Raw genomic sequence first — 27,228 nt, forward strand, 5'->3', positions numbered from 1 at the left:
TAGCGAATTCTTGAATTATTGAAATTATGGTTTATTTAAATTAGCTAAAATAACATGCTTCAAAGTATTTTAGAACCAGCTGAAGGTCTTAATTTTATTCTCATTAAACGTCTAAAATATAATATCAACTGCAATATACTTGATATCTGCAACCCCTGTCATGACAATTGTATTCCAAATAATTTGGTATATAGGATTTAGGGTTGTGTTTACCTTGAACCTAATCAAGTTTGCTATTTTGAAAACGAGACTAAATATTCCATGCACAAAAATGATACAACACTACTGCATCGTAATGACATCAGTTGTATTTAGCATCATACTGTATATGCAAGTAGAATGCTGCTATAACAATGTGTACATTTATTTATTTATTTTGTTTTATTACAGACAGTTCTTCAAGTCCAAAGAGTATGATACAGTTGTAATCATAAGAAAGAAAAGCTTTTTACTCTGTTATCTCAATTTCTAGCAAAAAAACTATTATGCAGTTCCTTCCATTTACACCTACTTAACTACTTAACTACATTGCCATAAGTATAATTTGTGGACAAAGTATGTATTTATATATTGCAATTTTTGTTGAGTCTGTATGAACCTTCAGAAGAATTATTTAATATATCACATAAAATATATATTGTGCTTGTTATTTTTTCAAGATTGGATGAGAATTCTGTATGTAAATGCTTCAGCATTTAACTTTGATAGACATTGTATAAAATTTCTAGATTTATAGATTGTCTATAGGAGTTTTATAAAATGTCTATAGAAGTTTTATAGAATGTCTATAGAAGTTTTATAGAATGTCTATAGGAGTTTTATAGAATGTCTATAGGAGTTTTATAGAATGTCTATAGAAGTTTTATAGAATTTATATAGGAGTTTAATAGAATGTCTATAGAAGTTTAATATAATGTCTATAGAAGTTTAATATAATGTCTATAGAAGTTTAATATAATGTCTATAGAAGTTTAATATAATGTCTATAGAAGTTTTATAGAATGTTTATAGAAGTTTTATAGAATTTCCATAGAAGTTTTATAGAATGTCTATAGAAGTTTTATAGAATTTTCTAAAGAAGTTTTATACTGGGAGAAAATGCTATAAAACTTTTATAAACTTTCTATAGAAATTCTTCGAAAAAATCAATAGAAAAATGTTGATAGAAGTCTATAGAAAGTCTATAAAACTGTTGATAGACTTTCTATAGACTTCTATCAACATTTTCGTAAGGGTTATTACAAAAACATGACATACAGTAATTGGTTTGTATATGAATGCCAAAATGTTGTTTGTTTAGACGAAATGTCGTTGACACCCCTGTTTTTTATGTGTCTTCAAATGGTGATTCACTTGTTTTCAAACAATTTGGACATGTAAATTTAATGTTCTGCACTTCTGTTCTACTATTTTACATGTGACTTCTAATATATTGCATGTCATTTTGTGTAAAGATTACTGATATTTCATTTCAGAGCACATTGACGATATCGTTTTACACATGTTTCAATACTTCAACTTATTACAAAAAGAAGGTCCACAGGCATGGATTCACAATGAATGTCGTGATTTGGATGCTATGACATTCCGCTTCAAGGACAAAGAGCGGCCCAGTCCATATACTTCAAGAATATCTGGATTACTTCAAGTGAGTTTATAAAAACATTTAACTACTAGTACCGGTACTAACTAGTATTCTAATTTTTGAAACATTTCCTGATGTCTAATTTAGAGTAAATTTGTTTATTCAAGAATACAATAATTGAGTATAAACTCCCAATTTAACAATTGGTCTATATGATATCAAAATACCAATACTAATTTTGTTTGGACTGTAATATGTCATTGTTTGGGGTGCCTATTTTAGAACCTAAGGAATCATTCATTCCTGACACCTAAATTTGAAAACTATAAATACTATATACATCTGTCACCGTAATCGTAAGTTACAGCATGCCATAATTTTGCAGTATTTCATAGGATATTTTCATCCTACCATATAAGGAAATGCGAATTCCAAATATGGAATGATTACGTGCATAAGCGTTCTAACCTTTTTGGATTTCTGCATTCTATGACGTATCCTTGGAAGGAAAAGATGTATATTAATAAGGTTATTACGAGGATGCCTCAAAGTATGCACTCAGACAGTACATTGCCGCATTGACCTTTGCTTCATGCCAGTCGATACTCCAGCTGTACTGTCTTCGTGCATACTTTGAAGTATCCTCGTAATAACCTTATTACTACCTTATACTAAAATACGTTTGGATATTTAGAATACTAACAAATTCCCACTTCCGGTCCGGTTAGACTTGAAATACAAGCGAATATTCACTCTTGAGATTTTTGGTATGTGTTGGTTCTTGGATATTTCAGCTTCGTCGTCCTGTACTTTATTTAGTAATTCAAACTTCCCAGATTGTGTAAAAATGGAGAGTTTCTCGATTTCGATATCGAAACCACCTTGGCTTAATTATTTGCTCGAGGACGACCGCTTAGGTACGTGCTCTGTAACTTGCAGCGCATGAACCTAAAACTTTAGGTAACCAAATTCATAGGAATTTGACAATTCCTAATATTGCTAAATTGCCAGTTGTGAACTTTATCAGGATTCTCGTATGAAGTTACACATCATTCTAGCAAGGAAAAATATTGATTACTTTTGTGCAGGTTATATAATATCTTTATTTATTAAAATATGTACACATTATATCTAATTGGGGTGGGTATTGCCAAGCAAGTCTATAAAATTATGAACAAATATTTTCATAAACATCACTGACCGCGAAATACGCCTTTGAAGTATTTCAATTTGAATTAGTTGTATTGCAATGCATTAGTAATAATGTAAATATATATGTACATTCCTTTATTTCATTGTTGAGACTGAGTTATACAGTTTGTTACGTACTACAATTTATCTATATTTGAAAACAGTTATGGGGATTATTTTTTACTCATGTTATTGTAATAATAATTTGTAATATATTTGTACTCTATTTGACCTTTAACTTCTCCACCTGTTGTACTCAAATAATCAAATAGTACAAGAAGCTAAATTCTGGTTTTTGTCAGTTTACTTTCGGACTGGCGACCATTTTGTTTTAATCAATGCAATTCTAGTGCCGTATCATGACATGCTTTGATTGAACATGTTAAAATTTTAAATATTCATTATACATCATCTCATAGATATACAGATATATAAATGTTTGGCGATCTGATTCAAAATGGCCGAATAGTGGCTATTTTTGTGATACAAAATCATTAAATATCAAGCATTTCTGGCATTCCGGAACCGAATCTTGGTCGTTTTAATAGATAGATTTCATTCAAACTTGGTACATACATTAGACATTATATGTCCCTGATGCATGTCATTTTGTTTTTCAGATCAGATTTAAAATAGATGACTGGTGGTCATTTTGAGTCCCCGTTCGGATGCAGCCCGAAAACGGGTACTTTTGTTTTGACCTCCGTGTATGTGTGCGTGCGTGCCTGCCTGCTTCCGGACCTGTATCTTAAAAATACCTGGACCAATCACAATCAAACTTCACACATACATCATACATGATATTATACATATGCAGGTCAATTTGTTGCACGATCTTATTCAAGATGGCCAAATGGCGGCCATATCTGTGCTAAAAAATCAACAAAATCAAGCATTTCTCGGCTATTTACAGATGGATTTTGTTCAAACTAGGTATACACGTTAGACATTATAGGACCTTGATGCACATCATTTTGTTTTTCAGATAAGATTCAAAATGGCCGACTGGCGGCAATTTAATGAATGTGGTTCTAGTACCATATCTCTGACTTGCTTTTACTGATTATGTTCAAATTTATATATTCATTATGCATCATGTCATAGATATACAGATGTATTTGTTTTACAACCAGAACAATATCTCTCATTATGGACAAGTACTCATACTTTATTACTATAAACAATACTATATAACTTTTTTTAGCTCCGCTGTCGACTTTGTCGAGCGGAGCTTATCATATGAGTGATTGTCCGTCGTCGTCCGTGTCAATGTTTTACTTTTTCGACTTCTTCTTGAAAACTACAAGCCTGAATGCTTTGATACTTGGTGTATATGTACCTTGGGTAGACCTCTCTCAGATTTGTTCATTTCATGATGATATCTTCAATTCTCTAATTTTGGTGAATATTTTTGTCATTTTTGGTAAAAAGTGATATTTTCGACTTCTGTTAAAAACCGGAAGTGCAATTGCTTTGATATTACATATATAGGTACTACATGTGGACCTCTCCCAGATTTGTTCATTTTGTAATGATATCGTCAATTCTCTAATTTTGGTCAATATTTTTGTCATTTTTGGTAAAAAGTGATATTTGCGACTTCTTGTTAAAAACCACAAGTCCAATTGCTTTGATATTACATATATAGGTACTACATGTGGACCTCTCTCAGATTTGTTCATTTTGTAATGATATCTTTAATTCTCTAATTTTGGTGAATATTTTTGTCATTTTTGGTGAAAAGTGATATTTTTTTCTTGTTAAAAACCACAATCATTTATGTTGAAAAATGATATTTTTGAATTCTTGTTGAAGACAGCAAGTCCCATTGCATTGATACTATGCATCTTGTTCATTTTCTAATGATATCTTCTGTTCTTTAATTGAAATGTGCATCGCTAACAGCGGAGCTATCTCAGCCGAGAGGCTGCTTGTTTCAAAAGTTCTGCAACTGCATAATGAAGTTTGATAAGCCTAACCATCATATCCCCATATGTTTGAAACTGCAAGTGGAGCAGGGGATGGTGAAACGGTGTTCAATGTTATGCAAATATGTGTTGTCAGGTGCAAACCCAACAAATGTTGTACAAACTTTAGACTGTTCTGTTTCATTCTTTTAGTCCTCATGCATCATAATGGTATTGTCCTCAACACGTCTCAGACAATACCTTCACCACATATTCTACACTGACGTAAATTCCATTTGATCAGCAAATAATTACCAACCGATCTCTTAACTACCTTTCCTTTCATAAGTTCTGGAAAGGTCGCCAATCGACTAAATGACTACCTCGCTAGGAACTCTCTTCTGGAACCTCTCCAGTCTGCATACAGGAAATTTCACAGCATCGAGACAGCACTCATCAAAGTCCACAATGACATATCAATGTGTATTGATGCAGAACAATATGTTATTCTTGTCCTCCTAGACCTGTCTGCTGCCTTTGACACAATCGACCGTGACATCCTTCTTGCACGGCTAGCAGATATGGGCATATGTGATCTCGCCTGGCAATGGCTAGCTTCATATCTCACGAACAGACATCAGTCAATTGTCATTAATGGTCATTCATCTAAAGAAACAACTCTTCATTATGGAGTTCCCCATAGATCAGTACTCGGCCCCCTGTTTTCTCAATTTACATCTCATCACTTGGTCAAATTATTCGTCACCACAATCTTCATTTTCACCAATATTCTGATGACAATTAACTTTACCTTTCTTTCACTAAGGATAACATTTCAGCTGCCATATTCCAAATTGAAAATTGCCTATTTGACATCAAGGCTTGGATGGTTAACAACAAACTACAGCTAAATGATGGCAAAGATATTGCTAATCCAAACCCCTTGCATGGTATCAACATTGGATCAACACTCGTTAAACCAGTTAAAGCAGCTCACAACATTGGTTTCATCTTTGATAATTCACTTCAGTTCAGTAATCATATCATCAGTACATGCCAGAGCATATACATGCATATCAGACGCATAGGACTCATCCGCCAACATCTATCTGAGCATACCTGTCTTAAACTCATTCACCACTAAACTGGATTACAGCAATGCCTTACTCTATGGCTTACCAAAATCACAGATACACCTGCTTCAGAGGACTCAAAACTGCGCTGCCCGTACTTACATGTAAATACACGTACAAAAAAATTGGATCATATCACTCCTGTTCTTTGTAAATTACATTGGCTGCCAGTTCACTATAGGATACACTTCAAAATTTTACTACTCACTTACTTTTACTACTCGGACCTACTCCACAAAAATCAAAACCAGAGAACCTTTTGCTCAAGTAAGAAACATACACTTGCCGTACCTAGAACTCATCTCAAGAATTATGGTGACCGGTCATTTGCTCATTCCTCACTGTCAAATCTTACCTGTTTCAGCAAGCCTATCTGTGCAACTAAGCGTCATTGAGCATCACTGCAATTGATACAAGGTGCTATATAAAGTTGTATTTATTATTTTATTATTGTATTTTGTGAATAACCTCATAATATCTTATGAGCGACTGTTATATCCGTGGTGTCTATCAGTAAATCCATCACAGTAAATCACAGTGCCAATGTATTATAAGCTGTAAATAAGTACTGAGAAATAATTTTAAACTCATAGTTGCCGTTTATTCGGTGTTATTTGCTTACTATTATAAGCTGTAGTTGGATTTTTCAGTTCTATTGCCATTGGACATAGTAACATTGAAGAGTAACTTCAAATAAATGTTGCAAATGGTATCCAGTACAATTTTATTAATTTGCTTGCCACTTACTGAAAATAATCATCTATATTTCACGCTTTCAAAATAGACAGGCACTAATTATTGTTACAAATGTGATCCACAAAGAATATAGTTAAAACGACAAACTATAACAAATTTTGAATTTTATTTTATATTACTGTAGAATAATTTGTTAAATGTTTGTATCTTGGGCAGACTGTTGACAATAATCAATATTTTTGTCATTTTCGATAAAAAATGCTCTTTTTAAAAATGGCTATTGCAATTTTAGTGAATATTTGTTTAATTTTTAGTAAAAAATGTATGTTTAATAATAATTTATAATAATAATTAATAATTTTTTTAATGAGGAACATAAATACAAAGAAATACAAATACCATAAAATTTAAAAAGGAAAATAATATAAGTATAAAATATAAGAAAAAATAATTAATTACTTTGTGGTTTTAAAAATTGTGCTCTTCAAATATTTTGCTAAAGCTATGTTATTCTCCATAATCTTTTGAAATATGGATTTCACATCCATTGTGTAAATATTTATTGCACACTCATCAAACATTTTTTTTCTTTGTAGTACATTGAACATTATTTTTGATGTTTTTTCTAACGTTATATCTCATCGATACTCTCGTGGCTTATTTAATTACATGACATCATTAGTTTGTTGTTTTGCCATCTACATGTAGTTAGCACTAGTTTGTATCGTGCTACTCTTCAGGAATTTATCACAACCCACCACCATCCTACAGTCACCACCAGGGGTCTTTGCCTTCTTCCTTCAGGCAATTTTCCCCCAAGATAACTGTTTTTTAATTTATGCATATTTTTGATTGAATTGTTTTTTATAGTTTCTTTACTACTGTTTTTAAATACCTACTTTTCACCATCACTTCATTTTACCATTGTAATTATGGTGCTCGCCATTCTACCTTGTAGCTTTGCTACCTCTACATTTACTAATGTATCTACCAATAGAGCTGAACACTGGGCAGGGGCACTGTGTTGGGATAACACTGCGTGTGGGGGGCACTGTGTGTGGGGAAGAACACTGGGGGGCACTGTGGAAGGAGACTGTGTGTGGGTGGGAAACACGGGGGGGACACTGTGTGTGGGGAAAACACTGTGTTTGTGTGCTCAGAAATGCAGTTGTAAAGAAGGACAGAAAAGTAATTAAGTGATGAAATTATGGAGGTTGGGCAAAATGAGTGCTATATAAAAAATGTTTGTACATGTATGTTCATTAAATAAGGCTACACACATGTAATTACTGCTTTATAATAATACCATAATAATAATACATATTGACATCATTCTGTTTGAAGAGAACATACAGTCAAGTGCTAAACTAATAATAAAAAAAAATTAAAAAAAGAAGAAATAAATAAATAAATAAATAAATAAATAAATAAATAAATAAATAAATAAATAAATAAATAAATAAATAAATAAATACAGATATGAAATATTGATACATATGCACCACATTCTCTAATATAGTTCCCAAGTTCCTTATCTACATTGCTCATAATGTATATGAACTTGTCATCTGGTTTCATCAAATTAAAATATGGATGTATATAAGCAATTTTTCCAAACAGCTTACATCTTGCATTTTTGGACAATCAATCAGGAAATGGAATTCATCCTCCACTGCATCCGTATCACACTTTTTGCATACCCTTTCTTGAAACTATATTTTTGGTCTAACATGCCTACCCTTCTCTATCGTTAGACCATGGTCACTTATCCTGAATTTACACATCCTTTTTTTATAGTGGGGGTCTTTAATTTGTGTTAAATACTGTTCCATTTTGAATTCATTTTTGAATTTACAATATGTTCTTAATTTGTTATTTTCACCTGATGATAATTTTTTTGAAGTTATTTGTTTTTCTCATAATTCAATATAATTCTTTTCTATTTGGCTACTTATTTGTTATATATTGTTCTTACCTCTACTCCAAAATCCATTTATTTCCATTTATATGTATCCACAGCAATGTTTGCTGTTTGAGAGTACATTACTGTTTTCTCTGCACTCTTTTGCAGGACTTTCCAATTCCAGAAGTACTGAGTAGTGGGTACCTGATAAAGGAGTTCAGACCTGATCTGATTGAAATGTTGATGAATCAATTGGTACCTGATAGAATAAGGTACATAGCAAACATATCAACAAAATTAAGTAGTATTATTGTACATTTGGCAGCAATAGCAATACATAGCCATACAATTTTAAATTCTCATCTTTCACCTTTAATGATGAGAATAAACACTAATTAATATATATTTGTTGCCTTGATTTTTCACCATTTGTCGGTGAGAATTATCAACATTCTTACTAATTAACAGGCTATAATCACAATTCTCAATTCTCCGCAAGAATGAAATTAATCCTAACTATTTTAAGGTATATTACTTAAAGGAATGTGTTTTAATTGTTCTACTTATGAGTGAAACTGACAAAATCCAATTTATTGGATTTGGTTTTTGAAACTCATGGTAAGTTACTGATGCATGTCATGTTTTTTGATTTGATTTATTTTATTTTGACAATTAAAATTTAGTAAAAATTTAAAATTATTATTCTTGTCAGTAAATTGAGAATGGCTTAGATAGACTAGAATATGTAATGTTTCTCCTAGAATTGCTGTTATATCGCAGTCATTTCAAGGCAAGACTACACACCAGGAAAGATGGTATGGAACAGAATACAAAATCACAGAAATACCAGAAGACACTTTACAGGTATGCATGTAATTATTTACAAATCTGTTAGTTTTACTCTTATTTCTGGCCAAGTTAGTGAAGTTTTTACATTCTATCTACATCTGATTGTCAATAGTTATATACCGGTAAATAAAAACAACAGTAGACACAATCAAATTGACATTTAAGGTCCATTGTACCGCAAAAACTTAATATGCGGTTTAGATTAATTCATGCACCCAATTCATTTAAAAATAAAATAAAATATTGAATGTATCCTTTTAATTCATGCTTTTCAAAACAAAATTTAAATTTTGTATCTGTTTAATTCCTGACCTAACATGTTATGCTCAAAACAAACATTTTGCAAAACTTAATATCTCTTGGGTGTATTCATTTTGTTTCATCTCCCGTGATCTCAACAAGAGATCATAACATAATCACCGGACTCCCTATGTGATGCACTGTGAATGTGATTCACGCAATATAATTATGCTATTTTTCAAAGCACTTATATTTAATACATTTATGAAAAACACCGCAAGAAAAATGTAAATCAGGCTTGTAATTACTAGTACCGGTAACTTAGCTCGAACGCACTGTAAAAGTGGATTAATTCGAACCGCCATCAAATTCAAAATTCAAACGATCTCATTGATCTCATTGAATTAATTGGATATGGCAGATGATGTTTGTAAAATATTGCACAACCCTGTTATCAGAATACTACTTTTTTTTGGGGGGGGGGGGGGTTAACTTGTGATTTTGTAATCTGGTTTTTATTTCATTACAAATTGCGGTTGAGCTGTAATATATTAACTGTATTTAAGACAGACTAGTGTGCTTTGTTGAGGAGAGTCAACATAATAAGTGCACATCAATAGAAATATTTTTCATCGAATAAATATGCCATCATCAAATGTGTACAGCACATTATTAAGCATGGTAATATATCCAAAATCCCATGTGATGTTTGATGCCGCTATGATCTTGTTTGGCCTGTTTTTATGTTCGATTTCACGCATAACGTGTGATTCTCGAAGTGAACGGAAAATTCGATCTCTCAGGCAGAGTTCTACTACGAATATATACTTTCAGTGATCTAACCGCAAGGAGCTCTGGGAAGGAGAATGCAGAAAATCGCAGTTCTAAGAAAAACCTCTATCGTTTGAGGGCGCACTGGGATTCGATGTCTGACAAGACGAGTCAACCAAATTGTTGGATGTTTCCCCAGATACCTTTAATTTTTTGCTGTGATCAAAATAATTAATTGAATATCAAAACAACAAGAACAACAAAATATAATAATAAAAAAAAAATGTATTCATTAACCCCAATTTCTTCGTCTGAGGGCGCACTCCAGGCTCTGAGTTCTGAGGTTCTTAGTTCTGAAAAGTCAACTCTACCCGAAATTGACCCTTACAGATTCATATTTATGAATTAATCGGGATTCAGGTACCATAGTGTTTGTAACATTCCTAAAGATACCCCCTCAAAAAACAAACTTTCGTGTGGGATTTTTCATGCAAACATTGTCAATGGTCTCCGACACTGATTCCTTTTTAACTTTCAATTTTTCCAAGACGCAGCAAAACCTGCTCATGACTGGAGACGTCGTCGAGATGCAGGTGCGATTCCCAACGCGTTCTATTTATTTAACGCGTGTGGTCGGCGCCTTTGATTGCGTTTATTTTGTTCTTTTATTCACGAAATCTATCACTGGTAGCATTTAGTTTGTCGCGTCTCACAACTGAATGTCCAAGATGACTTTGTTTTGGCTGTACCCGTTAAAGTCCTAATATAAACCGCATACGTAATAGTAACCGCACCCCCAATTCCGGCTTCGGGGTTAAAGAGTTCTTAACAAAAATTGAAAACTTGAAAAGTACCTATTACTAACCGCACCCCCAATGCAACAAGACCGTGACTGACTTCATTGTTTCAACCAGCTGTTCCAAAACGGCATTGTTCCTAATCCTATTCTTTGTTTCGACAACATGCCTAAAAATATTCACACCTATTAATTGTTCAGCGGTGATAAGATGTCAGACTGGCAATGAAACTGCTTTTGTTCTGGCGGCGACCTCTGTACTCTTTCTGAATACGTCTGTGTTTCGTAAGTTTTAGACAATGAGCTTTTATCGACGTAAAAGTGTTAAACTGAGCATTGAAGAATAATTTATCTTTCGAAAACAAATAATTTCTTGATTTAAAAAAAAAAAATCATGCCGTTTTCCCATGGAAATCAAAGGCAAAAGATCGCACTACATTATCGGTAAATCTCTTCCGTGTTGCGTTCACCATGAGGTCGCTGAACTGTCATTAACATATTTAAATGAGCTATGTAATTTAGACACGTGGGCACCATCCAGCATTTTGATTGGTTAATTAGCGACTTGACCTATCCGGTCAATAATACGTCACGTGAGCATTCAAAAGCATCGCGGATATCGTATCGGCTGTTTACATGTGACTGAAATCATTCGCTTATGGGGAAACTAAGTTGAATTTTACTTGCATTTTATAACAATTCAACGAATTTATTTTTCGTGCGTTATTGTAATCACTACTAAATAATAATCACCAATATCAATACTTCGAAAACAAGTAAGTTATTCACTTGTGACCAGCAGCATGGCCGGATCGAGCTACCGTTATGTGATCATTTGCTACTAAGCAGTGCATTCGTGTTTTTATTTGAAACTTCTGTTTGAATATACTTTTCGTTACCAAGAAAATTAAAAAAAAAAAATGCATATTACATTAAAAATACTGAGTATTTTTTGTATCATGTAGAATTTTTTTTTTGATTGATTGTAATTTTTCAACATTTCGTAACGCCTATTTTAGAACCAAAATAAGGCCTTTCACTCTTCCTCGACGCCTATTCAAGAGATTGTACGGTTTATTGTTTGTTTTGTGCATGTGTTGTGAACAAAAAATGACCACGCCCATTTAGTGATTGCAATATGTACGTAATAGAAACCGCACCCCGAACTTGAGCTTTTGATCCCAATTTTTAAATTGATACATTGTAATATAAACCGCGGTTTATAATAGGACTTTAACGGTAAGTGAACTATATTTCGCCCAGAGTTCGCAAAACGGAATACCCTGCAAAATTGTAATTCTTTATTTTATAACGAGACATTGGGCGCAAAAATAAAAACCATAATTGTATTTCAACAAGTTTCTGTAATGTGTTAGTCCGCTTCCCAGCCGCCTAGTTAAACGCGATCTCCATTGATGGTGGCTTCGACAACTTCGAACAAGATGGGCGCTGGCCAACATTACATTTGCAAGTATTGTATTTGTTTGACAAATTGTACAGTACGGTCATTCTGTAACAATCGATTGGTCGTTTTTTTCACAGTCTTACTATTCCTGCAGATATTCTTTAATTGTTATAGGTGCCACGGATTTACATAACTACAACTTGACCCGTGTTAAACCCAAACCATGAGTGCATGACAACCGTCATCCTACACACGGTTACTCAGCGAATACCGTACTCTACAGTAGACATTTTTCACTCTCCACCAAAAATAGATGGTTTTATTTCATATTAGTTGTGTCTGTGTCAGTGCAATATTTGATTTCACATGTTTGGTTCGATCTTGTTCATGGTTGACATTGTTTCTACACGTATGTATTATTACCAATTTTATATGGCAGTGGCAGTGTGATCCACCGTACATATAAAGGTGACTGGGTATGTAAGCTTTGTAATGATGGAAAGGAGGATGTTTATCACTTTTTATTTCTTTGCAAATCAACTAACCACTTGAGAAGTAAATTCTATTCAGCACTGACCAATACAATAGTGGAAAGTGGTGGAGAACCAACTATTGTACATAGATTTTTCTCAGGAGGAATTAATTTCAAATTTAATTTTCACTTCAGTGATGCTTTATGGGCAATCAATAAGGATTTGGGAAATAATACATCAAACGAAATCTGAAACTTTCTCACCCACCTATGGAAATTCAGAAACGAGAAACTGAATGATTTACATGTATGAATTAATGCTTCTTATAGATGTTTTTTTCTTTTTCTTTTCTTTTCTTTTCTTGTTTTTGTTGACTTGTATGTTACTTTTTACGCCGTTTCAAAGGCTAATAAAATTATTATTATTATTATTATTACATGAAACAATAGTTAATGAACTGTAAATGCAGGCGGTTGCACTGTTAGGCGAGTGAGCGCGTGCACGAGTGGATATTTCCGGATTTGCACAGTCAGAAAAAAAAGCGGAAATTCTCCTGTCGAATTAAACAAAGAGAGCGAAAAAAAAACGATCAAAATCTGGAAGCGGGCGAGAGGTTGGGCGAAATGATTACTGTAGTGTAGCAGTGATCTAAACCAGAGATCATAACATAGTGTAGCAGTGCTCTGAACCAGAGACATACCATAGTGTAGCAGTGATCTCAACCAGAGATCATAACATAGTGTAGCAGTAATCTCAACCAGAGATCATAACATAGTGTAGCAGTGATCTCAACCAGAGATCATAACATAGTGTAGCAGTGATCTCAACCAGAGACATACCATAGTGTAGCAGTGATCTCAACCAGAGATCATAACATAGTGTAGCAGTGCTCTGAACCAGAGACATACCATAGTGTAGCAGTGATCTCAACCAGAGATCATAACATAGTGTAGCAGTGATCTGAACCAGAGATCATAACATAGTGTAGCAGTGATCTGAACCAGAGATCATAACATAGTGTAGCAGTGATCTGAACCAGAGATCATAACATAGTGTAGCAGTGATCGCAACCAAAACACCATAAACAGATTGGAAAACGAGGACTCTCCATATCATATTGGAATGTACAGAGTATAAGACAAAAAATAGAAGATAATGACTTCATAAAATGCATAGAAAACCATGATATAATAGGTCTAGGGGAAACCTGGCTGAACAAGGACTCTCTGAATACACTCAACATACCAGGATACTACAGTCACTCAATAATAAGAAGTAAACAACCAGGTGGAGGACTATCAATACTAATAAACGAACAAACCAAGAAAGGTATCAAAATTGAAGATGTAGACTCTGAAGACATGCTTTGATGCAAGTTGAAAAAATACTTTTTCAACTAAGAAGAGGATATCTATTTGTGCTATGTGTATCACCCACCAATGAATTCAAAACACTGCATGCCAGATTTCTTCACTAGACTAGAAAATAATATTGCAAACTATTCTCAACTTGGAAACACTATTATACTAGGAGATGTTAATAGTAGGACAGGAAGACTTGTTGACTTAATAGACAATAGTGATGAATTCACATCCTTGCCACGTTATTTTCAAAATGATATCACTGATACATTCCGAAATAACAGATGTTATAACCAATACGCAGGGTAAAACTTTGACAGACCTATGTAAAACTTTGACAGACCTATGTAAAACTTTGACAGACCTATGTAAAACTTGTGATGTTAGAAGTCTGAATGGCAGAATACCAGGTGATTGTAGTGGGAACTTCACATGTTATCATTACAATGGGGCTAGCATGGTAGATTATGCAATAGCTGAATCTAATGGTATTGAGAAATTTCTGTACTTTAAAGTACCGGTACATAATTTTACTTATATGTCAGACCACTGCCAGATTTCCTGCCTTCTTAGACTTGATAAAAACATTAAACTAGATAGAATTAGTACAAATACTCTAAATAATCTGCCAAATAGTTATATATGGGATAAACTATCAGTGTTTAATTATCAAGATACCCTAGCCTCTAAAGCTATTCAAGATAAAATCAAAACTTTCCTAAATAATAATTACAATGAAGATAAAGACATAAATAAAACAGTGGATGATTTTAACTCAATTGTCACCAGTTCAGCTAAGCAGGTATTTCGTAGGAAAAATAATAAAAATAACAATAACAAATTTAAACTAAAGAATAACAAAAAATGGTTTGATAAGGAGTGTAAAATTCTCAGAAAAGATGTATCTGAAACAGCCAAACTACTGTACTTAATAAATTCCCTTATGACACTAAACTAAGAGAAGCATTTTTTTGGTGAGAAAAAGAAATTCAAAAAAATGATTAAATACAAAAGAAAAAAAGAGGAAAATATAATCGTTAACAAATTAAAACAACTTAACAATAACATCCCTATAGAATTCTGGAAAATTATTAACAATTTAAGAGACTCAAATAAGGATCAGGATAATCCAATCTCACCAGAGAAATGGGTTGATTATTATAAAAAGTTAAACAGCAATGACAATATGAATGACTTTCAAAATCAATCTAATCCAATTCCACCAAGAAAATGGAAATAAATCTATGGACAATTAAATAATAATACTACTGATTATAATAATACTGTTTTTCAAAAACAAATAATCTGTAACATCTCCGCTATGGAAGAAAAAGAACATTTTAAAAATTATAATTTAAATAATGAGATATCTGAAAAAGAAATTAGGCTAGCCATTAAAAAACTAAAGAGTAAAAAATCATCAGGATATGATGGTTATTGCCCAGAATTACTTAAATACAGTTCAGACTTCCTAATTCAGCCACTACGTAAATTATTTAATATAATCCTGGACTCTGGTATTTATCCAGATCTTTGGAATATTAGTATTATCTCTCATATTTTCAAAAAAGGAGACAAAACTGACCCAGAAAATTATAGAGGAATAGCTGTTTCTAGTTGTGTAGGTAAAACTTTCTGTAGTATAATTAACACTAGAATTAGTCAATGTACTGAAGATAATAACATTATAAATAATAACCAGGCAGGATTCTGTAAGGGATATCGTACTACAGATCAGATATTTGTATTGAAAAATATTGTCAACAAATACTTGAAATCAAAGGGAAAATTGTATTCATGTTTCATAGACTTTCGAAAAACATTTGATAAAATCTGGAGACAGGGGCTTTTCTATAAATTACTTAATAATAGTATAAATGGGAAAGTCTATAACATCATTAAAACAAGCAGCCTATCGGCTGAGATAGCTCCGCTGTTAGCAATGCACATTTCAATTAAAGAACTGAAGACATCATTAGAAAATGAACAATATGTATAGTATCAAAGCAATCGGACTTACAGTTTTTAACAAGAAGTCGAAAATATCACTTTCTACCAAAAATGACAAAAATATTCACCAAAATTAGAGAATTGAAGATATCATCACGAAATGAACAAATCTGAGAAAGGTCTACATGTAGTATCTATATATGTAATATCAAAGCAATTGAACTTTTGGTTTTAAGAAGTCGAAAATATCACTTTTTACCAAAAATGACAAAAATATTCACCAAAAATTAGAGAATTGAAGATATCATCACAAAATGAACAAATCTGAGAGAGGTCCACATGTAGTACCTATATATGTAGTATCAAAGCAATTGGACTTACGATTTTTAACAAGAAGTCAAAAATATCACTTTTTACCAAAAATGACAAAAATATTCACCAAAATTAGAGAATTAAAGATATCATTACAAAATGAACAAATCTGAGAGAGGTCCACATGTAGTACCTATATATGTAATATCAAAGCAATTGCACTTGCGGTTTTTAAGAAGAAGTCGAAAATATCACTTTTTACCAAAAATGACAAAAATATTCACCAAAATTAGAGAATTGAAGATATCAAGATGAAATGAACAAACCTCAGAGAGGTCTATCCAAGGTACATATACACCAAGTATCAAAGCATTCAGGCTTGTAGTTTTCAAGAAGAAGTCGAAAAAGTAAAACATTGACACGGACGACGACGACGGACAATCACTCATATGATAAGCTCCGCTCGACAAAGTCGACAGCGGAGCTAAATATGTATCTAAATATGAAATCATGCATTTGTTTCAAAAATAAAATTACACCCATATTTGAAACGACCAAGGGTGTTAGGCAGGATTGTGTCATTAGCCCAATGCTTTTTAATTTGTTTGTTAATGACTTAAATAATTCACTAGAAGATGAATCATTAGATCCGGTTACATTGAATAACTGTAAAATTAGTTCCCTTCTCTATGCCGATGATCTAGTGTTAATATCTGAAACAAAAAATGGTCTGCAAAATGCACTAAATAGTTTAGAGGTTTATTGTCATAAATGGAAACTCCAGGTGAATCTGACAAAAACAAAAGTTGTTATTTTCAGACGAGGAACACTAAAAAAGACAGAAAAATTCTATTATAATGAACAAAATATTACCTGTGTAGATATGTACAACTACCTGGGTATAAACATAAAGTCAAATGGCTGCTACACTGAAGCCAAACAAAATTTAGCAGATAAAGCAGCCCGAGCAATGTATGCATTGAAACAGTTTCTACCATCAGAAACAAATTGTAGAACTTTCATCCATCTTTTTAAAAGGTGTATTCAACCAATATTATTGTACGGGTCTGAAATCTGGGGTCATGAAATTCAAGATTACAACAAATTGGACAAAACAATAACAGAAAAAAACACAATTGAATTTTTACAAACAACTACTAGGATTGAACAAATTTGTGACAAACATTGCATGCAGAGCTGAAGTAGGAGAATTCCCACTCTTAGTAGATACTGTAAAGGGGTTAATTATTCACTGGGTTTTAATTTGGCTTATTTCGCTGACTAGAAAAATGCGCTAAATTAAAACCCAGTGAATATGTAAAATTTAGCATAGAACACATTATCTAAATGATAAAACCGTGAATTTAAAACCCACTGAAGATGCCTGAAATGGTAAATCAGTGAAATTTAAACCCAGTGAAAATTAGTCATTTTACAGTATTCGGAACAATTTAATAATATACTGGACTCATATCAGTAAATTACCAGGCAATAATATCACAAAACAAGCATACCTTGAACAAAAGAAATCCAATTTACAATGGTATTCTTCAATACAAAAAATTATGAACAACATGAATTTTTCACGAGAACAACAGAATGATTTGTTAACAAAACATATACAGCAAATTGGCAAAGTTGTCAAACAAAAATACATAAATTTCTGGAGAAAAAATATAACTGAGAACTTAAGAAAAATTCAAAGACTCTTATAATTTTGAAAAATACTTGGATGTGTTGAATTTGAAGCAAAGAATTTCAATGGCAAAATGTTGAACTAGTAATCACAATTTAGCAATAGAAAAAAGAAGGCATATGCAACCAAAAATACCGACTGAAAATAGAATTTGCAAACAATGTACACAGAATGAAATAGAAGATGAACTGCACTTTGTTATATGCTCACAATATAAAGTAATACGCCAACAAATCATTCAAGACATTACATTTCCAGAAGAAACACAGGATGATCTCCAGAAATTTAAGTTCTTGATGACTTCAAAAGATGATGTAATAATAAAAAAGATTGGCAATTATATTCATAACGCATTTCAATCAAGGAATGAAAATGCCATTTGATATGTAACACTTGCTTTATCCTATTAACAACTAAACAACTTTTTTTGTAGTAGTAGTTATCACAACTAATCTTTATCGCTATTAACTGATAGAAACATTGTATTTCTAAGGATGCAATAAAGTTATTATTATTATTATTATTAGTGTAGGAGTGATCTGAACCAGAGATCATAACATAGTGTAGCAGTGATCTGAACCAGAGATCATAACATAATGTAGCAGTGATCTCAACCAGAGATCATAACATAATGTAGCAGTGATCTCAACCAGAGATCATAACATAATGTAGCATTGATCTCAACCAGAGATCATAACATAGTGTAGCAGTGATCTCAACCAGAGATCATAACATAGTGTAGCAGTGATCTCAACCAGAGATCATAACATAGTGTAGCATTGATCTCAACCAGAGATCATAACATAGTGTAGCAGTGATCTCAACCAGAGATCATAACATAGTGTAGCAGTGATCTCAACCAGAGATCATAACATAGTGTAGCAGTGATCTCAACCAGAGATCATAACATAATGTAGCAGTGATCTCAACCAGAGATCATAACATAGTGTAGCATTGATCTCAACCAGAGATCATACCATAGTGTAGCAGTGATCTGAACCAGAGATCATAACATAGTGTAGCAGTGATCTAAACCAGAGATCATAACATAGTGTAGCAGTGATCTAAACCAGAGATCATAACATAGTGTAGCAGTGATCTCAACCAGAGATCATAACATAGTGTAGCAGTGATCTCAACCAGAGATCATAACATAGTGTAGCAGTGATCTCAACCAGAGATCATAACATAGTGTAGCAGTGATCTCAACCAGAGATCATAACATAATGTAGCAGTGATCTCAACCAGAGATCATAACATAGTGTAGCATTGATCTCAACCAGAGATCATACCATAGTGTAGCAGTGATCTCAACCAGAGATCATAACATAGTGTAGCAGTGATCTCAACCAGAGATCATAACATAGTGTAGCAGTGATCTCAACCAGAGATCATAACATAGTGTAGCAGTGATCTCAACCAGAGATCATAACATAATGTAGCAGTGATCTCAACCAGAGATCATAACATAGTGTAGCAGTGATCTGAACCAGAGACATACCATAGTGTAGCAGTGATCTCAACCAGAGATCATAACATAGTGTAGCATTGATCACAACCAGAGATCATAACATAGTGTAGCAGTGATCTCAACCAGAGATCATAACATAATGTAGCAGTGATCTCAACCAGAGATCATAACATAGTGTAGCATTGATCTCAACCAGAGATCATACCATAGTGTAGCAGTGATCTCAACCAGAGATCATAACATAGTGTAGCAGTGATCTCAACCAGAGATCATAACATAGTGTAGCAGTGATCTCAACCAGAGATCATAACATAGTGTAGCAGTGATCTCAACCAGAGATCATAACATAATGTAGCAGTGATCTCAACCAGAGATCATAACATAGTGTAGCAGTGATCTGAACCAGAGACATACCATAGTGTAGCAGTGATCTCAACCAGAGATCATAACATAGTGTAGCATTGATCACAACCAGAGATCATACCATAGTGTAGCAGTGATCTCAACCAGAGATCATAACATAGTGTAGCAGTGATCATGTGATGGTTTTGAAATTTGTTTATGAATACAGAAATAAACCAAATTGTTCATGAACATATTGAAAATTTTGCTTGATCAAGCCTATTTTTTGAGTTATCACACCCTGACACCGGCTGTACAAATATTGTTCAAAATCAGAGTCACCCGGGAAGTTGGTTGTTAACAACGCATCAGTAGATGCAGTATTGTGAGGGTATATGGTTGTTTTAGTGCCGGTAAGATTATTTCGCCTGTCATCGAAATAATTTTAAATATGCACAGAACGGCAGCTATGCATCTAGTGATAGCGATGCATCATGAGTGGCCGCACAGCAGCGATTATTAATAGTTTCTGCATTTCACAGCAAACATTCGATATTGAGCCCAGATTAGTGAATTATGTTTTTTTATTGATTGAACATGGTGTGTACCTTGTTTTAGTAAAGGCATACATCATATTCAAAATGGCTGACTCGCCACTCGCACTACGCCCATTTCGACACATTTACATACCTCACATTTGGGTACAAATTTCAGTAATTAGGGGATAACTGCCAAGCTCTGCTCCAACAGCAATATTACTTGCCCTTTTGTGAACACCAAGTAGTTGTTTGCAGAATTTGATGTGGATTGATTAAATTTTTGAGCTATCACTAAATAATTTCTGAATAAATAGGCTTAAAATTTGAAGCTGCCCAAATTTCCGAGCCGTATAGTAGAATAGGCATAACAGAACTACAAAATAGTTTAATTGCATTAATTGGTGAGGCAATAGTTTGTTTTAGGACCCCTAGTGCTCGCTGTGCTTTCTTTACAGCGACTGTAAAATTGCCACTATTCTGAAAGGTGATCCCTAAGTATGTATATGTAAATACTACTTTTATTTGTTCATCGCATAAAAAAAAGATACCTTTTGTTGAATATAATAACTTTGGTTTTTTTGATGTTGACAGTCAGTTTCCACTTTTTGCAGTAGTCATTAGAGAGATTAAGACTGTCTTGTAGCCCAGAACCTGAATTTGACTGTATGACAATGTCATCCGCAAAGAGTAGACAGTTAAATGACATGTCATGCAGCCTGACAGGTTCAGTTTGTACTAGACTTTCAGATAGGTCATTGATATAGATATTAAACAACAGGGGACTTAAATTGCACCCTTGTTTAACACCACTGGAAGATATAAAAGGTTTACAATAACCTTGGTTAGTCTTGATGGCGTATTTAGTATTACTATACATTGATTTTATCAAGTGGATTATTATTTCTGTCACTCCTGCATTAGCCAATTTAAAAAGAAGTCGAAGGCTTTGCGTAAATCCACAAAGCAAGCATAAAGATAATGTTTGCCCACTTTATTTGTATTTTTGTTTATTTCAGAATATAGACATTGTCTGTAGTTCGATGATTTTTTCTAAAAGAAATTGTTTTTGTCAAGAAAATGCTGTATTCTGATATGAATAATTGTATTAAAGATTTTTGAGGTGGCGCTAGAAAGCGCAGTTCCTTTGTAGTTATTTATATATTTATATTAATTGTTACTAAATAACTAGTACTCCAGTGTACAGGAAAACATCCACTTGATAAAATATGGTTGAAAAGTTCGCTCATACAAGCTAATAATAGTGGACTATAGCATTTGTATATATATATATATATATACACATTTGGTTTATAGCCAAGTTGCAGTTGTTTAAAATCATCAAAATCAAGTATTTCTGCTATTCTGGAGCCTGAATTTGGTTGTGTATGGGTAGATTTTGTTCAAACTTGGTACAAACATCAGACATTATAAACCTTTGATGCATGTTTTGTTTTTCAGATCATATTCAAAATGGCTGACTGGTGGCCATTGTGAATGCATTTTTGGTGCCATATGCCTGACATTCTCTGACAGTTCTTGGTCAAACTTTATATATTTATTAAAACTTGAGGAACACAGGGACTTGAAACCTCACAGCATTCACACTATAGCTGCCAATTAATTAATTAATTCTTTAATTTTTACTTTCACTATCGTGAATTAATAAATGTTTTTATGGTAACCCTATTCAAACAGTGCTTTTGATGTTTTTTGATGATCATTATTCATCTTGATTGATCTTGTTTCATCTTGGAAAATATAATGACAACAAATCATCTTTTTTTAGCGATGGAGAAATGCAGGATTCAATGATAAATTTACTCTGCCACCAAGAAATGAATTCATCCCAACAAAATTTGAGATCACACCCAGGGAAGAAGAGACCGCACCATTCCCAGTACTGATCAAGGACACTTCAATGACTAAACTGTGGTTCAAACAGGATGATACTTTTCTGCTTCCAAAGGCTTGTATGCTCTTTGAATTCACAAGGTAAGACTATTTACTACCTTATACTAAAATATGTTTGGATATTTAGAGTACTAAGGAATTCTCACTTAGACTTAAAATACATCACGAATATTCACTTCACTTTTCACATTTTTGGTATGTGTTCATTTAGTAATTCGAACTTCCCAGTTTGCGTAAAAGGGAGAGTTTCACGATTTTGACATCAAAAATGCCTTTGCTTCATTACTTGCCGAGGGACGGCTGCTTAGGTATGTGCTCTGTAACTTACAGCACATGAACCTAAAAACAAAAATGACATTGTACTATAGTATGTTCAAGGTCTTCATTTTTTTCGTAGCATAAAAACGATTTACTCCCTCGCTCATTGTGACACCCTCAAATCAACTGATTTCCATTCCCTTCAAGAGTCAAAATGATATGTGCCTCCATTTTACGCCACGACTGGAAAAAGTCTTTTTTGCTTGACGTGTTCATTTGCCTTCAATTACGTTTCAGTGGCTGTCACTGTCGCATTCTGAGTCTTGCTGATAACATTTTGGTTAAAATCCAAGTTTGCTATCGCCAAAAATTCAAGAAATCTTTCATTTCTTTGTCAACTAACATGCCGGAAATCAAATTAGCATAACAATGCGTTCAAAGGTTGTCGCCATTTTATTCGTCAGCTTTCCATACCAGTGCCACACCACATACAACTAAAACATTTAAACCTTTGTTGGAAAATTCATGTGTAAATTGCGTTTTTAAGTCGCATACCATAAATTGCGTTTTACAGTCCCTCAAGTTTGTTCCAAAGACTGTAGTCGCACCAGAGATAACCAGAACATTGATTAGTTTAAAAACGTTTTTTGACCTTTGTGAATTGATGATAAGCAAACAATCATGGTAGATTGGCTCGACTTTCTGTCGATCGGAAACGCAAGTAAGATAAGACTCTATTTTCATAGACGCAGGTCGTTTAGTAGATCGGACGGTTACATTTGTTTCAGGTTGGTTGTTGTTTCGGGTGAATATAGAACATGTTCAAGCCCAAAATTGTAGCAATAATGTTCATGTCGCTGTACGTTAAAACACACTCTCGAACTCGACAACATTCACTTACGGACCACTAAGATTGATGATTCGATTGCTGACCGGAATAGCTGCATTTAGTGTTCATTTCTATGCAATATAAAATCATATCGATGCTGTGGGTGGCGAAGGCTGACAAATTATTTTGGTTCTGTGGCTGGCTCTCATGGCACGGGCAACTGACATTACCTGACTTTTTTTTACTATTCTGACGTGTTCTGGGCTGTATATAACATTTAGACACTGACAAGTAAGTAGATTGGTACTAGTAAACAGCCCGGGACATAGTCAATATATGAGTCTGAATCAGTTAGAAAATAGCGTCATCTCACAGTATTCCATTAATGAACGAAGTTCACATAACAATCTTATGCCTACAAATCATCCCATCACATGTTTTCGGCTGTTGCCACGGTAGGCACCGGGCACCATATACAAATTTACTTTATTAGTCCCCGTTCGGACGAAGTCCGAAAACGGGGACTTATAATTCGGTCTCTGTCTGTGCGTCCGTCCGGAGTCATATTTCAGAATCCTGTGGACCGATTCTATTCATTCTTTGCATGTGCCTAGTACTTTATGTGGGACATATGCACATGCAGTGGTTTAGTGATTTGATTCAAAATGGCCGACTGGCAGCCATCTTGTTTTTTGAAAATGTTGTATTTTGGACATGCTTTGTCAGTTGTCATTCAAACTTGGTACATAGATTATACATGTTAGGATACATGTCCATGACGATTTATTTCGCAATTGGATCAAAGATGGTCGACTGGCAGGCATTTTTTTTTTTTATGCAGTATCTTGGACGTGCTCTGTCAGTTTTTATTCAAATTTGGCACATACATGTACTTTATACATGTTAGGATGCATGTCCATGACAGTTTGTTTCAAAATCTGGTCAAGGATGGCCGATTGACAGCCATCTGACTTTTTGGCCTTACTACTATATTTCCACAATTTATGTACCATTTTCATCCGTATTTGGCACATACATCATACATATTAGTGTGTTTCATAATCAGATCAAAGATGGCTGAATAACGGCTGTTTTTATTTTTGGCCATATTACTACTACACGGAACCTGTGTTTTGATGTAAATAAACAATCTGTTGTATATGCCACTTGGAACTCAAGTTTCAAGGACACGCTCGCGACAACCCCTCCGCTTTAATATGACAAGCACAAAGAGAACTTTCAAAAATTTAACGGGGACCGTGTCATTTTCAATGATTTGTTTATTGCTAGAACGTATTCTGATGTTAAATTTATTATTTCCAACTGTTTCGCAATAGTATTTTCTAGATTGAAGGTAGTATTTACAGTTCATTCAAAGTTCAAAGTTGCGTTGGGATTATATTGATACAGTGTAACAATGTCGGCGCCGGTGATCTCTTACCGGTGTGCAGGCAACGTAGCCAAAATAAAAAGCATGATCATTTAAATACTGCTATTACAAGACTGGTAATAGGTAATAAATTTAGGGCGAAAGTATTCCAATTAGTAGCGGTACGACCTGCCTGTCAAGTATGAACAAAGTCAGCCAAGCCAAAAATATCACAGAAGAGTTAAAAAGCAATTCTTGGTGAACTTTGTGGTCAAATTTCTCGGTAATGAAAAAAGATATCAAAAATTCAAACAGTAACTTTGTGCCCACACTCAAGCTGAGTAGAATGAGCTATGTCTGACGTGTTTTATCCTGAATTTGTAGGAGAAGAAATATTTGGCGCAAAGCTATTCAAAAATCAGTTGTTTGGTTGTTGCTATGGCAACGGTGGGCCACAATTTTTTTCAAATTTTCCTAATAACTAGGGTGAAGGTGTGACATACCTGCCACGTTTGAGTGAAATTGGCCAAGCCAGAAAAATCACAGAAGAATTAATACGTGAAAACTGTGGAAATCACAGACACACACACAAGCAAGTAGGCTGGTTGGCGATCCACTCTGCTGAAAAAGCAAGCAACATGTTTTCGGCGGTTGTCACGGTAGGACATGAACGTAAAGTTAACGTTGGTTCTTAACTAAAACCAAGTCCCGTATACGAAATTCGCCAAAAAAAAATCAGTCTTTAGAAGTTACTTTATTTTATTGTTAGGACATATTCTGTTGTTAAATTTATTATTTCCAACTGTTTTTCTGGATTGAAGGCAGCATTTACAGTTCATTCAAAGTTGCTTTGGGATTATGTTGATACAGTGTAACAATGTCGGCACCGGTGATTTCTTACCAGTGTGCAACATAGCCAAAATAAAAAGCATGATGATTTAAACACGGCTATAATTACAAAACTAGTAGGAGGTAATAAATTTGGGGTGAAAGTATTCAATTAGTTTTTGGCTGTTGCAATGACCAAGGAAGGTATTAGTACCTTCCATGCAATGACAGTGGTGGGCCAGGATTTGTTTCCAATTAGTGACGGTACGACCTGCCTGTCAAGTATGAACAAAATCAGCCAAGCCAAAAAAATTTAAAAGCCATTTCTGATAAAAAGTTACCTCCACTTTGAGGTCAATTTTCATGGTAATGAAAATAGACATAAGAAAAACAAACTGTATATTTTTTGCCTACACCCAAGCTGAGTATAATGAGCTATGTCGTGCTTTTTATCGTAGAAATGTAGGGTGAGATACATTTGGTGCAAATGTATTTAAAAATGTATTTGCCTGGCTGTTGCCATAGAAACAGTGTACCAGAATTTGTGTTCAGATTTTACAACCTAACCACAGTGAAGGTGTGATTTGCCTGGCATTTTTGAACTAAATAGGCTCAGCCAAAAAAATCACAGAAGAGTTAAAAAGCCATTCTTGGTGAATAGTTACCCCAACATTGGTGTCAAATTTCTCGGTAATGAGAAAAAATTCAAATAGTAACTTTGTGCCCACACTCAAGCTGAGTAAAATGAGCTATGTTATGGGTGTTTTATCCCAAATTTGTAGGAGGAGATACATTTGGCTGTTGCTATGGCAATGGTGGTCCAAATTTTTTTACCAGATTTTTTTCCAATAACTAGGGTGAAGGTGTGACCTACTTGCCAATTTTGAGCGAAATTGGCCAAACCAATAATACATAAAAACACTGGAAATCACATACAAACCTACAAAAATGATTTATAAGGGCAATCCTAGCAGAGCGGATCGCCAATATGTTATTTAGAGTACTAACAAATTCCCACTTCCGATTTGATTAGAATTAAAAAACACCACAAATATTCACTTTTGAGATTTTTGGTATGTGTTGGTTCTTGGATATTTCAGCTTTGTTGTCCTGTACTTCATTTACTAATTAAAACTTCCCAGATTATGTAAAATCAGAGAGTCTCTCGATTTCGATATCGAAACCGCCTTGGCTTAATTATTTGCTGGGGGACGGCCGCTTAGGTAGTGCTCTGCAACTTGCAGCGCATGAACCTAAAAACGTTAGGTAATCAACTTCACAGGAAGTTGACAATCCCTAACATTGCTAAATCTCCAGTTGTGAACTTTATCAGGATTCCCATATAAAGTTACACATCATTCTAGCAAGGAAAAATATTGATTGCTGTTATATAATAAAATATGAAATAATTAA

General features: G+C 33.9%; 1 protein-coding gene across 1 annotated transcript in view; it reads left to right on the forward strand.

Moving 5' to 3' along the window:
• Positions 1–27,228, forward strand: part of LOC102804022 (insulin-degrading enzyme-like) — a 204,765-nt gene that overhangs the window by 156,955 nt on the left and 20,582 nt on the right. Inside the window, exons 11-14 of the mRNA XM_085504132.1 lie at positions 1,476–1,648; positions 8,584–8,687; positions 9,177–9,279; positions 22,407–22,612. Of these exons, the coding sequence (XP_085360258.1) occupies positions 1,476–1,648; positions 8,584–8,687; positions 9,177–9,279; positions 22,407–22,612 (586 nt within the window). The remainder of the gene's footprint in view (positions 1–1,475; positions 1,649–8,583; positions 8,688–9,176; positions 9,280–22,406; positions 22,613–27,228) is intronic.

The sequence above is a fragment of the Saccoglossus kowalevskii genome, chromosome 10, assembly GCF_978046115.1.
Source record: "Saccoglossus kowalevskii chromosome 10, keSacKowa6.1, whole genome shotgun sequence".
Taxonomy (NCBI): Eukaryota; Metazoa; Hemichordata; class Enteropneusta; family Harrimaniidae; genus Saccoglossus; species Saccoglossus kowalevskii.